This window comes from Pipra filicauda, unplaced genomic scaffold, assembly GCF_003945595.2.
Source record: "Pipra filicauda isolate LSUMZ 115617 unplaced genomic scaffold, ASM394559v2 scaffold716_size133577_pilon, whole genome shotgun sequence".
Taxonomy (NCBI): Eukaryota; Metazoa; Chordata; class Aves; order Passeriformes; family Pipridae; genus Pipra; species Pipra filicauda.
In genome coordinates, this window is record NW_024104883.1 from 81,643 (window position 1) to 97,775 (window position 16,133).

At 55.4% G+C, this 16,133-nt stretch overlaps 1 protein-coding gene across 1 annotated transcript in view; it reads right to left on the reverse strand.

Annotated features, from left to right (window-relative positions):
* The window catches only part of RAB10 (RAB10, member RAS oncogene family), a 44,434-nt gene that overhangs the window by 4,060 nt on the left and 24,241 nt on the right, over nt 1-16,133 (reverse strand). The window contains exons 2-3 of the mRNA XM_039389211.1: nt 9,488-9,548; nt 1,847-1,985 (exon numbers count right to left, since the gene is read on the reverse strand). Of these exons, the coding sequence (XP_039245145.1) occupies nt 1,847-1,985; nt 9,488-9,548 (200 nt within the window). The remainder of the gene's footprint in view (nt 1-1,846; nt 1,986-9,487; nt 9,549-16,133) is intronic.

A 16,133-nucleotide genomic window follows, 5' to 3' on the forward strand; every position in this document is an offset into this window, starting at 1 on the left:
GCACACACGGGACAAACAGGGGGTCAGGCCCAGCCAGCCTGGCTTTGTGGCAGGTCCTGCCTGACCAGCCTGATCTCCTCCTATGGATCAGGGAAAGGCTGTGGATGCAGCTGCCAGGACCTCAAAGAAGGCCCTGACACCATTTCCCATGGCATTCTCCTGGAGAAACTGGCTGCTCATGGCCTGGGCAGGTGTGCTCTCACCGGGATAAACCTGGCTGATGGCCCAGGGAATGGAGTCCCATCCAGCTGGGAATGGGCTCCAGTGGGGTTACACAGGGGTTACACAGGGTTACTTCCTGCTGGAGGGCAGGAAGGGCCTGCAGAGGGATCTGGCCAGGCTGGATCCATGGGCTGAGGTCACTGGTGTGAGGGACAACCAGGCCAAGTGCCAGGTCCTGCCCCTGGGTCACCACAACCCCCTGGAATGCTCCAGGCAGGGGACAGAGGAGCTGGAAAGCTGGAGAAGGACCTGGGAATAATTTCTTCCCAGAAAGGGCTGTCTAGCCCTGGCACAGCTGTCCAGGGCAGGGGTGGAGTCCCCATCCCTGCAGGGATTTGAAAGCCCTGTGGATGTGGCACTTGGGGACAGGGGTCAGGGGTGGCCTGGGCAGGGCTGGGTTGGACTCAGTGGTCTCAGAGCTTTTCCAACCCAAACAACTCTGTGGTTTCTGCAGACACACTCCAGCACTGAGCTTTTCCCACAATAAAAGAAAGCTTCCTGAGGTGTCAAACATCCCTTTTAAAGCCACAGTCACTGAGCAGCCCCCACAGTGCCCCTGAAATCAGCTGCCCAGGTTTGTGTGACACAGACTGAAAACATGAGGGTACTAAAAGCACTTCTCAGCCCCGAGGGGGTGAATGGGGCCCATCACTCACCTGGACACCAGCAAGTTTTTAACAAAGCCATTGTACATTCAACTCATTGCTGAGTCTCTTCCTGTGCTGCCTTATCCCCCCTCCTGTTCCCACCACACTGCACTTTTCCACAAACAGGATGGTTTCCCATTTTTCACGCTGGGAAATCCAAATCCCAACATCCCGTGTTTGCTCTGCTGCCCTCCCCAGCCCTCAGTGCTGCCCTGGGCAGTGCCTGCCAGCCCAAATCTGCCGTGCCCAGTTCTGCAGGGCCACCCCCGTGCCTCCCAGGAAAACCCAAACACCTATTCCATTTGGGAGCAGCATCACAAAAGGAAGAACCACCAGTTGTGCCGCCCTCTTAAACGCCTCAGAGCTCCTGGAGGATGAACTCTTGGGCACCCAGGCACTTTGTGCTCCCCCAGCAGCTTCTTCTGCTTCACTTGACCTTGCCTGAAACTTCCCAGCCTCCCTGTCCTGGTTCTCCTGTGCCAAGGGCAATAATCAGCTCCACAAACATTCCCAGCAGCAGGTGCCACGGTACCTGCAGCAGCCAGGGGGAACTCCCAAATACCTCACGACAGGGTTTTTGGGGAGTGGAGGTTATATATATACACAATACTTAGAGGATTTACACAGTCACACTCAGAAAACAGTTACTCTGAGTGCTGACATGCCGTGCAGCTCCTCTCCAGCTCGGGGCTTTGGTGCTGGCAGCTGCTCCCAAACCTGCTGCTCCCAGTTCCAGGTGAGCTCCTCCCCTCCCTCCATTCCCCAGCACAGACACAGAGTCTGCCCATGTGCAAAGCTGGTATTTTGGGACACCCTTGGCCCCTGTGCAAAGTCCCAGCCCCTCCTGGCAGTGCTGAAGGGGCAGCTGGGGGGCACACAGGACACCTGAAGCCCAGCACCAAGCCCTGGGTGAGTGTTCACCCTCTGCCAGGGCTGGACAGAGCCCGAGCTCTGGGGGACCGCTCCCCGTTACCCACCTCATCTATGTTCCTGAGCCACTTGCTGATGTTCTCGAAGCTCTTGGCGTTGGTGATGTCGTACACCAGCATGATGCCCATGGCTCCTCTGTAGTAGGAGGTGGTGATGGTGTGGAACCGCTCCTGCCCCGCCGTGTCCCTGCGGAAAACGGGCACGGCCACGTCAGGAAAGCAGCACAGGGCATCCCTCAGTGTGTGTGCTCTGCTGCACCATTCCCAAGGGATGCACGAGGCTCTCCAAGAGCCTGGAGCTGCAACCCACAACGACCCAACCCAGCTGTGCCACTGCCACGATGGCCCAGCAGCTGCTGAGACAGTCACAGGCATTTCCTGACCCTCAGACTCAGCACGGAGAGGAATTTGGGCTCGGATCAGTCTTATAAAGATTCTACTTGATCTTACAGACATATTTTCCTGAAGTGTTCAGTCCAAGTGTAGGACACTCAAACAGAGAGTGCTGTAACGTTAAGTGTTGGTGTCTGCAAGCTGAAGATTGATCCTGCAGCATTAATGACAGCCTGGACTGTCCCACCTCATCCTGGGATCTTTGACAGGATGGATGAGGTTTGGTTAAACAAACCTGCATGTCAGTAAATGGAGAACCAGGAGTTAAACTCGTGTTCCACAGTGTCTTTCAGAGGACACGACCCCAGCAGACCCAGGTTTAGGGGCAGTTCTCAGCGACACTCTTCAGACATGGAGCTGCCAATTCAATTTGTTCACACACTGGATTTCTGGCCAAGGATCAGCTGGAATTGGGGAGTAAATGGAAAGCCTCGAGATGCACAGATGCCACAGAGGAGAGCTCCTGAGGTGCAGGAAATGCTCTCTGAGTTCTCTCCTCAATGAGTGTTACGGCTCCGGTCTGGCTCTGACCCCGGAGGCTGTTCCAGCACACAGGCAGCTGATCCCTTATCTGCCCCAGGAACTGCCAACACCGAGGGAAGGGCAATGAGCAGAGGAGGAAGACCAGGGGCAGGTCCCAACTGGAGCACTCCCTGCTCAGGGATGTCCTAACAGGCCGTGCCATGCCGAGGCCTGGATCGCTGGCTGTGTCCTCAGGAGGCAAATCCAGTCCATTCCCAGCTCCACAGAACATCCAGGGACACCCACACTACTCCCAAAAGATGCCTCATGTGCTGCTGGAGACCTTCCCCAGCCCTCACTCAGTGGCCAAAGGCCTCAGGTGGCCTCCCCTGCCCCTCCCTGTGGGCTCCTCCAGCCTGGCCCTGTCCCAGCACGTCCAGGGCGCTGCTCCAGCCCCACACAGGGATATTCCCCAGACAGGCCTCTTCCCTCATCCCACTCCCTGCCCCGAGGAGGAGGCAGACTGCTCTGCCATGTGAGGACTGGTGGCACACACTGAGCTCTGACTCTGGCTGCTCTGAATTCCACAGGACTTTTCCAGTGACATTCCTGCAGTCAGCCAGAAGCAATGGAAACCATAACCCACTCCTTGATGTGACTCACACCTCACAACTTCACCTTTCCTGGCTTATCCCAAACCCAAGAACCACAACCCATCCCCTTCTGTCAGCTGGGAACTCTCCCCTGTGAGGGTGGGGAGGCCCTGGCCCAGGTTGCCCAGAGAAGCTGTGGCTGCCCCTGGATCCCTGGGAGTGTCCAAGGCCAGGTTGGACGGGGCTTGGAGCAACCTGGGCTGGTGGGAGGTGTCCCTGTCCTTGGCAGGGGGTGGAATGGGATGATCTTTCATGTCCCTTCCAACACAAACCATTCTGATTCCATGACTCCAGAAAACACTGCCTGTCACCACACTCAGGACAAACTCCTGCAATCATCTCCACAGATCTCCCCTCACATCTCATTTCTTTTCTCCGTGAGTTCTGTACCCACTTGCCAGCACCTTCCCTCAAGTCACTCCCTCTCACTGGCTCCTATCATGCAGGACAGCATTGGAAAAGCCTTCCCAAGCCCACCAAATGTTTGGGATCTGTGATTCCTCCCTCCCAGAGGATCCAGTAGCCGTCACGGGAACAATTCTCAGTGGGTTTGACACAACTTGGCATTGGCAACACGGAGCTGCTACTCCCTACTTGTCACATCCTACAATCACCTCACTGGGTTAACTCCTCCAGTGCTTTTCCTGGCAACTGGAGCTCAGCTGATGGAAGAAAAAAGCTGGGGAGGGAAAAAAGCAAAGAACTCGGAGGAGTGTCTCCCTTTCTTTCTTTTTAAATAAATCCTCCAGCTGCCCTTTCCCCTCCTTAATGGATTCTCCATTCATTATTCAGAGATAACTCCTAATGGATGGGAGATTAGGGCTGGGCTGAGGCAAACAGAGGAAGTGAGTTATGGCTCTCCCAGTGCCCAGGAGTGCTGGATCCACCCTGAGCAAACTGCAGGAGACAGTCAGAGCCCGCGGGCCGTGTTTGCTGCCCGGGCTCCCCATCCCTCTGTTCAAACCTCAGGGAGGGGGGAACAGAGCTCTGGGTGTGCAGTAAATGCTGGATGTGGGCACAGGCACAAACTCCAGGCTCACATAAAGGTGGGCAGGGATCACGGAGACAGCCAAGGAAAATGAAGCACAGGAGAAGAGGGAGCTCGGATGGTTGGGCTGCAAAGTGAGCACAAAGGAGGTCCCCCGTGGGACTGGGGAGAGGAGGGGCACGAGGGAAGTGAAAAATCCATTTGAATTACTCTCGTGCCAACATTAAAATATGCATAGGCTGTATCATATTAGAGGTTTAACCCACAGAGAAAGGAATTTCTGGGCCAGCTTTCCGGCCGACCTGGCAGAGACTAAAGAAACCCTAAAGTGCACTATGATTTATTGATGAAGGGTTTACACGGCTGCAGCACGAGGAGATCAGATCTGGGGATCTGTGAACATCCTCCCAGCTCATGTTGCTCAAAATGAAGGACTCCCACGTATTGAACCAAGCAATTCCTGGCAAAATGATCCCGAGAATTTTACTGCTGTCCCACTGTTTCCTCCTGCTGTGTTTGCCAAAGTGTGCAGCAGAACATTGCAGTGGAGACCCATCCTGCTGACCCAGAACTCTGGGAGCTGCAGTGACCAGGCTGAGGACTCTCCCCCCAAAGGAAAAGTGCCCCTGTCCAGCCCATGGCTTGGACAGTGTGTTCCTGGCTGGGATAATCCTGGGCCCAGGGAGAGGTGGGGAATGGAGTCCCATCCAGCTGGGAATGGGCTCCAGTGGGGTTACACAGGGATCAGAGCTGGGACCAGCCCTGGTTAACACCTTCATTGATGATCTGGACGAGGGGGTCGAGGGCACCTCAGTCAGGTCGTGGATGACACGAGGGTGGGTGGGATGTGGGTCTGCTGGAGGGCAGGAAGGGCCTGCAGAGGAGTCTGGCCAGGCTGGATCCATGGGCACCCTCACACAGGAGACACAGGGAGGGGCTGGAGCGTGGGCAGGGAAGGGAAGGGAGCTGGGAAGGGGCTGGAGCAGCAGGAGGGGCTGAGGGAGCTGGGGGGGCTCAGCCTGGAGAAAAGGAGGCTCAGGGGGACCTTTTCCCACCCCACAACCCCCTGACAGGAGGGGGGAGCCGGGGGAAATCAGGCTCTGCTCCCAGGGAACAAGGGACAGGAGGAGAGGGAACGGCCTCCAGCTGTGCCAGGGGAGGCTCAGGTGGGACAGGAGGAGGAATTTCCTGCTGGAAAGGGTGGTCAGGCACTGGCAGGGGCTGCCCAGGGAGGTTTGGAGTGCTCAGCCCTGGAGGTGTCCCAGGAAGGCCTGGCCGTGGCACTCAGTGCTCTGGGCTGGGGACAAGGTGGGGATGGGGCACGGGGGGGATCCATGGGCTGGGAGGGCTTTTCCAACCTAATAATTCTGAGATTCTGTAGGATACAGATTTCAGCTTTTCTGAGAAATATTCAGACAGGAAAAAGTTTAAAAAATCTCTAAGCAGAGAAGAATCTGACTTGCCAGTGAACATCTTCCCCCTCGATCTGTGTGTGCACTGAACGAGGCCTCCAGAGCCCTCGGCACAGAGAATTAACTTGGAGGTGTTCCTGGGGCAGCTGCAGAATTCCTGAGGCTGATGGCACTGGGGCAGTGGAGCTGTGAGCAGCTCTGCCTGTCCACCACCACACTCCACTTGCACATCACAGGGAATTTCCATGCCTGGAATGGTCTGGGAGAGCTGCTCCACACTGTGCTCCCCTGCACTGCTGACCCAGGGCAGGGGGTTATTCCTGCAAGGAGCTCACTGCTGAATAAAACAACACTGTGAGGACTCTTTCCTGGCCATGCAAATGTGCTGCCAGCAGAGATGCACTGAGAGAGAAATGTTACTTCATGGCCTTCCACACAGCTAAGAGCTGCATTCTAAAAACGCAGAGCTCCTCCTAAAATTTGGAATCAGTCAGCAGGACTGCAGGAAAACAGGCTGACACACAAATGCTACCAAAGACAGGAGAGTCAGAGGAGCAGATAAGCAGGAAAAAAGGAAAGAATTAGATTTTGAGGTGACAGTGGTGAAGCCTGTGCTTCACCGGGGTGACAAACCCAGCTCTGCTTTCTGTGCCTCCTCACAAGCACCTCAGAGCTGTACCTGGGCAGGCCAGAGGTTTTCCAGCTTCCACTTCCCTGTGGTTTTCAAGGAGTTCTGGAGCCAGAGATGCCCTCTGTGGATTGAAGTGTCCAAACCAGACTGCTCCTCTGGGAAATGCCCCGTGAGCCCGTCTGTGTGCCCCCACAGCCACCACAACATCCTGGGAGGGGTTTCCCAGCACAGCTTCATCTCCTGGTGTTTCCCACGTCCCACCTCACACCAGAACTGATGTTCTGGTGCTGGAAAAGGCAACGGGTTCTACCAGACCCTCCCTACCCCTTCAGTGTCCTCGTGGATTTAAAGGTGTGAGGTCCTGGGGAATCCTCATCCTTCCTAAAGCAGTGCCTTTCCTCCCAGGCAGTGCTGATCAGACCCGTGTGTCACACTCTCTTCCTGCCCTCTGCAAAGGGCATCAGGAAAATCACATTTCATTTCTCAATGGCTCCATTATGCTGATGAGTTCAGGGAATTACACTGTGCCCGGGCCTTTTGGTTTCCATTTCAAAGCAACTCTGCCCGAGTTCCTGAAGTGTGTGATATTACACCCAGTTTTTAGCTCCATTGCTCTGCTCCTCTGAAGCCCTTCAGTGCCTTCCCAAAGCCAACACCACCTTTTCCTGGAGCACTGATCTCTCCTTCTGCTCCTTTATTCTCCCTCCCCTCTCTGCACTATGAGCTTTACTGTATTAATATTTTTCAAGACATTCATCTGTGTCAACCCCTCCAGGTCCCACCCTTTGTTGGGATTCTCCCAAACCCTGGACTAAGCCCATCCTGAGTGACTGTCACAGCAACAGTTCTCCCAAGCTCAGCAGTGGTACAACAATAACCCCACCAAAGAAGAACCTCAGTTTCTGTAGGTGCTTTCACACAGGATTTGACACACCAGCGGTTCTCCTGATGGATCTGTCCTGGGCAAGCTCATTCCCCTGGAAGGCCAGACCCAAGAGAAGTGTCCATCCTCCTCCTCACACCCTGGGACTGCTCCAAAGCTCCCTGACCCAGCCTGGCACTGCCCCAGCCCCACCAGCCACCCAGTTCTCCACGGCCCCTTATCCCAACTTGGTTTGCAACAGGCACATTTCCATTTGGAGCACTGGGAAAACACCCTAATCCCAGCTTGATCCTTACTGAGCAACAACCCCAAATTTAACAGCTACTGAGTGTCAAATTGCTTCTCCCCCCTGGCAGGGTTTAACTGAGCCTGACCTTTGGGTTCTTGCTTTACTCCTCAACAGGCATTTCAGAGGCCATGGCACTGCTGAGTGCTCACCTTCCACAGCCAGGAGGAGAGGGAAGGAGCTGTCCTGCCCTGTAGGGAAGGGAATGGTGGTGCAGGGACACACCTGGAGGATGGGGCTGTCCAGAGGGGCCTGGACAAGCAGGAGGAGTGGCCCCGGGGAATGTCAGGAGGTTTAACAGGACCGAGTGCTGGTGCTGCACGACCCACACTCTGGAGCAAAAGAGCTCCCAGAACAGCCTCAGGTTTGCACACTCCAGTCACTGAACTGCTGCCTGGGGGTGAAGCATCACTGTGTCAGCACCAAACACAGCTCCTACACGTGTGGGGTGAGTTCAAACCCAGGGAGCAGGGGGGAAATACATGGCCTGCACAAAACACCTTCCCAGGACTCTGCTGCTCCAGGCACCGAGGCACTGTGGGGCAAAACTGGGGCAGGAGAAGCTGGAAACTACAATGCTGAGATTTAATTTAATTTATTTATTGTTTTTGGCAGTAGGAGCTTCGTTTTCTGCTTCCCAAGTTTCATTTCAAACGTGCAGTTTGAACCTGGCAGGAACGAGCAGCAGAACCGGGCCACGACTTCCCGATTTTGGGACATTTAAAAGTTGCCATGGTACAAATCTCAGCTCCCCCAGCCCCTCTTCACTTCTCCAAGGCACTGAACCCCACGGTGTGTAGGGCTCCACTACAGCTTGTTCTTTACCTGTACATGCATTAAACAGCCTCATCTTTCCGTATTTTCAGTTTTTACATTTCATGATGGCTTTTCTTAAGTTTAATCATCGATTCCCAGGGTGGTTTGCATTGGAAGGGACCTTAAAGCCCATCCAGTGCCACCCCCTGCCATGGGCAGGGACACCCCCCACTAGCCCAGATTGCTCCAAGCCCCGTCCAGCCTGGCCTTGGACACTTCCAGGGATCCAGGGGCAGCCACAGCTTCTCTGGGCAACCTGTGCCAGGGCCTGCCCACCCTCCCAGGGAAGGATTTTTTTCCCATTATCCAATCTAAACCTGCTCTCTTTCAGTTCTAACTGAACCCCCTCAGAGTGCTGGTGACAGGGATGACTCTGGATGCCTTGGTTAGGAAGGATAATGCTCAGCAGGTCCCACAGCACTGGAACAAGAGCCCACTCAGGGGGAAACCAGTGCCTCCCCCTAACTGGGAGCCACCCACCTGCACCTGCAGACATCAGCCTGACAAAGCCATGCAGACTGTTATCAGTGGGGGACAAAAAGGGCACATTCAAGCTCTGAACCAGTTCGGGCTCTGTGCTCCCAGTACAGCTGGAGAAGGCACTGGGTGAGGAGGGGGCCCACCCAAGCCCAGGAACAGCCCCCAGCTCTCTGCCCTGAGCTGCTGGAGGGTGAAAGATCTCCAGCTCAGTGCAGAGCGAGCTCAAGGGAAGGAGCTCAGGTTGTGCCTCGTGTCAGACATTCCCACAGAGCACAGCCCCGTTTCCAGGCACTGCAGGACTGTCCCCAGCTGAGCATGGAAAATTACAGGCCGAGGGGAGCTGTGGGCTGCACTTTCCTGCTGGCACAAAGAAGGCCTGCAAGTCAATTTATAGCCACGGATCGGAGGCAACTCCTAATTTAAAAAATTCCAGTTTTAAACCACTTCCCACCAAATCACAGCCTGCGAGGATCCTCTCCTCCCAGAGCCCAGGCAGGGCTTTGCCAAGGGCCTGGAGGGAGCAGCAGTACCTGTGGTTGCAGCACTGCTGCAGATCCACCTCCTAAAAGCACACCCACTGAAAACACGGAGCTGCAGAGCTGGAGCCCTGAGTGGACTCCCAGGAGCAGCAAACCCTCCTCAGGAGAGGCCACCCCTGCAGGTTCTGGGGGGGGGTATCACTCACCAGATCTGTAGCTTGATCTTCTTTCCTTGTAATTCAACGGTTTTAATCTTGAAGTCTATCCCTAAAATAAACAAACACATAAATAAGTAATTAGTGTTTAATAAAAGGAAAAAATAAAAGCGACTCCGCATCAACTCCAAACGGCTGAGGCAGAACAGCAGCTTTTTTCTTCTTCTTTCACAGAATCTTCAGGTAAACCAGGGATGTCCAGGCCCTCTGGAATGGGAGAGGAGCACAGAGACCAACAGAGCCAGGGCTTCAGAGGCTCTGCACTCGAGCACTGGGTACCTCCAGGGATCACAGGTAAGATCATGGAACATCCTGAGCTGGAAGGGACCCACAAGGACCACTCTGGCCCTGCACAGACACCCCAACAATCCCCCCTGTCCCTCAGAGCAGAGTCCAAACACTCCCTGAGCTCTGGCAGCCTTGGGGCCGTGCCCATTCCCTGGGGAGCCTGTTCCAGAGGAGCCCTGGCCCCCCTGCCTCAGCCCAGCACACACAGGTTACAGGGTCACCCCGAGCTCCCCCACGGAGGCAGGAGGTTCAAGGCACACAAAGCCTGAACCAGCACTGAAAGGTGAGTTCTCAGAGCTGGTTCAAGCCACACAAAGCTTTCACCAGCAGTGAAAAGTGAGTTCTCAGAGCTGGTTCAAGCCACACAAAGCTTTCACCAGCAATGAAAGGTGAGTTCTCAGAGTTGAGTCTCCTCACAGGGTCCATCCCTGCTCCATCTGGGATGTGGAAGAGCTGAAGGCAGGACGTGACAGGAGTGTGTAACCAGGACTCTGAGAGTTCAGCAAAGCACAGACCATCCTGACAGAGCACAAACAAGGTTTGTACTTCTCATACCAACTAATAAAGAAGGTCCCCAAGCACCACATCCACATGGCTTTTAATCCCTGCAGGGACAGTGACTCTGTCACCTCCCTGGGCAGCCACTTCCACTGCCTGACCACCCTTTCCAGGGAAAAATTCCTTCTGATGTCCAACCTGAGCCTCCCCTGGCACAGCTGGAGGCCGTTCCCTCTCCTCCTGTCCCTTGTTCCCTGGGAGCAGAGCCCGACCCCCCCCGGCTCCCCTCTCCTGTCAGGGGGGTGGGAAAAGGTCCCTCCTGATCCCTCTTTTGTCCAGGCTGAGCCCCCCCAGCCCCCTCAGCCCCTCCTGCTGCTCCAGCCCCTTCCCAGCTCCCTTCCCTTCCCTGCCCACGCTCCAGCCCCTCCCTGTGTCTCCTGTGTGAGGGCCCCAGAGCTGCCTCCAGGATTTGAGCTTCTCTTCCCGAAGCTGCCTACAAGAATTACCAGCAGAGGCTACACCAGAGGAGCAGGAACACTCCAATTCATCCTCTCAAACTGTTCTGACAGTAATTAGATGCCACAGTTCTGACTTTCAATTCCAATCAGAACAACTCCACTGATCACTTCTCATGTCTTCCAAAAACCTGTTTATATTTAGACTTTTAAAAAGGCAGCAGCTGCAATCCCAAACTTCCCTCCTAAATCTACAAGGTCATTTTATACCAAGTAAGATTAAATAGAATTTATGAAACACACTATTACATAAGAAGTTTGCATGGGAGCGGAGCTTTGAACTGCTTTTAGCCCAACACCCTGCACACAGCACGGCAAGTGGGAGAGGCTGGAACAGCCCAAACCCCCCGTGCCCTGGGCTGATCCCACAGGGATGGTGGGCAGTGAGAGAGGGGATCTGCCCCTCTGCCCCCTCAGCTGAGACCCCCCTGCAGAGCTGCCTCCAGCCCTGGGCAACAGCAGCACAAGGACGTGGAGCTGCTGCAGAGAGTCCAGAGGAGGCCACGGAGATGCTGCCAGGGCTGGAGCCCCTCTGCTCTGGAGCCAGGCTGGGAGAGCTGGGGGGGCTCAGCTGGGGAAGGGAAGGATCCAGGGAGACCTTGGAGCCCCTTCCAGAGCCTAAAGGGGCTCCAGGAGAGCTGGAGAGGGACTGGGGACAAGGCCTGGAGGGACAGGACCCAGGGAATGGCTGCCCAGTGCCAGAGGGCAGGGAGAGATGGGAGATTGGGAAGGAATTCCTCCCTGTGAGGGTAGGGAGGGGCTGGCACAGGTTGCCCAGAGAAGCTGTGGCTGCCCTTGGATCCCTGGAAGTGTCCAAGGCCAGGTTGGACGGGGCTTGGAGCAATCTGGGCTGGTGGGGGGTGTCCCTGCCCGTGGGACAAGAAGAGCTTTGAACTCAAGGCCAACCCAAACCATTCTTTCATTTCTATGATTTTACCATTGAAATATCAAATCCCAAAGTCCTTTCCCACAGAACTCAGGAATGCAGAGCCTCTCTGGGACAGGCTTCACCACATGAGATGGGGGGAAGAGGATCCCCCTTCCCTCAGGCCTCTGTCGGGCAGGGGTGGCTCCTGCTGGAGGGTCACCTGCAGCCAAGGAGGAGAATGAACCCTCACCAAGCCTCGAGGGGTTACCAAGCACTGCATAATCATGAACTGGAGTGTAATGGGTCAAAATTCCCTATTCTAAGGATTTCAGGAGGAATTTCCTGCTGGAAAGGGTGGTCAGGCACTGGCACAGCTGCCCAGGGAGGTTTGGAGTGCCCAGCCCTGGAGGTGTCCCAGGAAGGCCTGGCCGTGACACTCAGTGCTCTGGGCTGGGGACAAGGTGGGGATGGGGCACAGGGGGATCCATGGGCTGGGAGGGCTTTTCCAGCCTCGGGGATTCTGGGATTCTCTCATTCAAAGCAGTGCAGTGACCAAAGGCCAAGGGCTGCAGTAATTCCAGGACGTCAGCCTGGGACCCCCAGCCCTCAGCCTCAGGCCACTGCTCCATTTTTTCCCAGCAGTGCTTCAATCCCTCCCACTAAATCAAATTTATGAATCAATACAGGAACCATCCTGTGTGGTTTGAAGTGCAAACTGTCCCAAATCCACCCGAGCCCACACGTCAGGGGCCCTTTGCTGCGACGTGGGGTTCGTTCCCCAGCAACGCCACCAAACACACCAACACAGCACTCACCAGAAGATCATAAATTAAATATCCCTCACGGTGACAGTCACCTCCAGGCCCTGCCCAGCTCCAGCAGGATGTCTGACAGCCACTGTTTGGGTGTTAGGAGAAAGCAAGGCACTAACCCAGCCCAGGAAGTTAACTCTTCTCTGCACTGCAGGGATTTAGGCAGCTCTGGTGTTCAGGGATAAACAAATCCCTAATCCCACGTTACAGCAGCTCCCATTCCAATAGAATACTGGTTCAGCCTCTGGAACACAAAGGCTGTTATAAATAACAAGGACTCTTTCCCTCAGAACACTTCCAGAGGAGCTTTAACAGACTGGCCAAGGGGCTCCACTGGTGCCCAGCCAGCCCCAGGCCCGTCCGAGGGACTCACTGTGACATCAAACCACCAAAACTCAAGGGCTGCCCGGGGGACAGGGACAGGCACGGGGCAGATTCCAGGAAAAGTACGTTCAGGAAAGGGTTGGAGAGGGTAACGGGTATAAAAAGTGACTGGACTGCAGAAGGGAGACATCATCCTCACAGAGACATCACCCTCATAGGAGACATCATACCCACAGGAGACATCACCCTAAAATGAGACATCACCCTAAAATGAGACATCACCCTCACAGGAGACATCACCCTCACAGGAGACATCACCCTAAAATGAGACATCATACCCACAGGAGACATCACCCTCACAGAGACACCATACCCACAGGAGACATCACCCTAAAATGAGACATCACCCTAAAATGAGACATCACCCTCACAGGAGACATCACCCTCACAGGAGACATCACCCTAAAATGAGACATCATACCCACAGGAGACATCACCCTCACAGAGACACCATACCCACAGGAGACATCACCCTCACAGAGACACCATACCCACAGGAGACATCACCCTCACAGGAGACATCACCCTAAAATGAGACATCACCCTCATAGGAGACATCATACCCACAGGAGACAGACATCACCCTCACAGGAGACATCACCCTCACCCTCACAGGAGACATCACCCTCACAGGAGACATCATCCTCACCCTCACAGGAGACATCACCCTCACAGGAGACATCATCCTCACCCTCACAGGAGACATCACCCTCACAGGAGACATCACCCTCACAGGAGGAGAACAGGGATGAATTAAAGATGAGCACGGAATTAGTGCCTCATTAGGTGTCGATAAGATATTTATCAGCCTCAGCAGGGCAAACTGGAATTCACTGGAAGACCTGGAAGGACACTGCCAGGTTTATAAAAAACCTCAGGGATTCCATGTATTCAGATGAAGATTTGGAAATGTTTGTTACCCTTCAGTACATCTCACACCAACTGTGAGGAGGCTCCTCACAGGCAGATCCTCCCGGGTTTCCAGTCACTTCTGGGTTCCCTTCCAACTTCAATCCTCTAAATGTTGCTTGGAGCAACACGGGGAGGGACTGGGGGGTGAGAGGCTGGACATGGCCCAGCCCAGAACCCCCCATGGCCTGGGCTGATCCCACAGGGATGGTGGGCAGTGAGAGAGGGGATCTGCCCCTCTGCCCCCTCAGCTGAGACCCCCCTGCAGAGCTGCCTCCAGCCCTGGGCAACAGCAGCACAAGGACGTGGAGCTGCTGCAGAGAGTCCAGAGGAGGCCGCAGAGATGCTGCCAGGGCTGGAGCCCCTCTGCTCTGGAGCCAGGCTGGGAGAGCTGGGGGGGCTCAGCTGGGGAAGGGAAGGATCCAGGGAGACCTTGGAGCCCCTTCCAGAGCCTAAAGGGGCTCCAGGAGAGCTGGAGAGGGACTGGGGACAAGGCCTGGAGGGACAGGACACAGGGAATGGCTTCCCACTGCCAGAGGGCAGGACTAGATGGGAGATTAGGAAGAAATTCTTCCCTGTGAGGGTGGGGAGGCCCTGGCACAGGCTGCCCAGAGGATCTATGGCTGCCCCTGGATCCCTGGAAGTGTCCAAGGCCAGGTTGGACGAGGCTTGGAGCAACCTGGGCTGGTGGAAGTTGTCCCTGCCCACGGCAGGATGGTGAAACAAGAGGAGCTTTAAGGTCCCTTCCCACCCAAACCATTCCAGGATTCAATGATTCCACTGCCCCAGGTCTGACCAAACCTGAACTCACAGCTTTGGAAAAGACAGGAGCCATTTATGGATTTTTCAGGTTCCTGCCTGGGGGTGGCAAAGCTTAAGCAGGAGCAGCAGTGGCTCTCACAGTGGCTCTTCCATCCTGCATCCACAGAGGAGGTTGCCCGTGACTCCCACGGAGCATCCCAACATTCCCTGGGCAGGTTTAGGCCCCCGACTTGGGGGACACACAGCCACCACTCAGTGCTCAGGGGGTTTGTCTGCAGCGCTCTTGGATGGGAGATGTTCATGAAGGCCCAGGACCTGCCTCAGCAGAACAGTTTTAAATCCATAATCCCTTCCAGACCACTTCACACCTTGCCAAGCCCCCCCAGGTCCTGCAGAGATCCCTCCTGTGCTGCTGGATCACAGACTGGCTGTTCCCCACATGTAACAGAGCCAAGGTCACCGGTCCCAGAGGGAGGGAGAAAAAGTTCTTTTCCAGTCCATTGCAGAGCTGCAAATGATGAGCTGGGCCTTTTCACACAGCCCCAAGTTTGTTTGCATTCCTCCCAAACAAAGCCCCCATTGAGCTCGGGGAGGGGAGGACGCTGGGCGGGAGGAAGGGAATGTAGGGCAGGAGGAGGGAAAGGCTGCGGGGCTGGAGCCTGACAGGAACCCTCTGCACTGCACATCCCATCCCAGCACATCCCATCCAACCAGTACATCCCATCCCAGCACATCCCATCACAGCACATCCCATCCCAGCACATCCCATCCCAGCACATCCCATCACAGCACATCCCATCCAACCAGTACATCCCATCCCAGCACATCCCATCAACAAGCAACTCCCATCCAACCAGTACAATCCTCCCAGCAACCCATCACACACAGCACATCCCATCCACTGCACATCCCATCACAGCACATCCCATCCACTGCACATCCCATCCCAGCACATCCCATCCAACCAGCACATCCCATCCACAGCACATCCCATCCCAGCACATCCCATCCCAGCACATCCCATCCCAGCACATCCCATCCCAGCACATCCCATCACAGCACATCCCATCCAACCAGCACATCCCATCCACTGCACATCCCATCCAACCAGCACATCCCATCCCAGCACATCCCATCCAACCAGCACATCCCATCCAACCAGCACATCCCATCCACAGCACATCCCATCCCAGCACATCCCATCCCAGCACATCCCATCCAACCAGCACATCCCATCCAACCAGTACATCCCATCCACTGCACATCCCATCCAACCAGTACATCCCATCCACTGCACATCCCATCCCAGCACATCCCATCCCAGCACATCCCATCCAACCAGTACATCCCATCCACTGCACATCCCATCCCAGCACATCCCATCCCAGCACATCCCATCCAACCAGCACATCCCATCCACTGCACATCCCATCCCAGCACATCCCATCCCAGCACATCCCATCACAGCACATCCCATCCACAGCATATCCCATCCCAGCACATCCCATCACAGCACATCCCACCCTGCACAGCACATCCCATCCAACCAGGCACATTCCATTCAACCTGGCACATCCCATCCCACACTGCCCACCCCATCC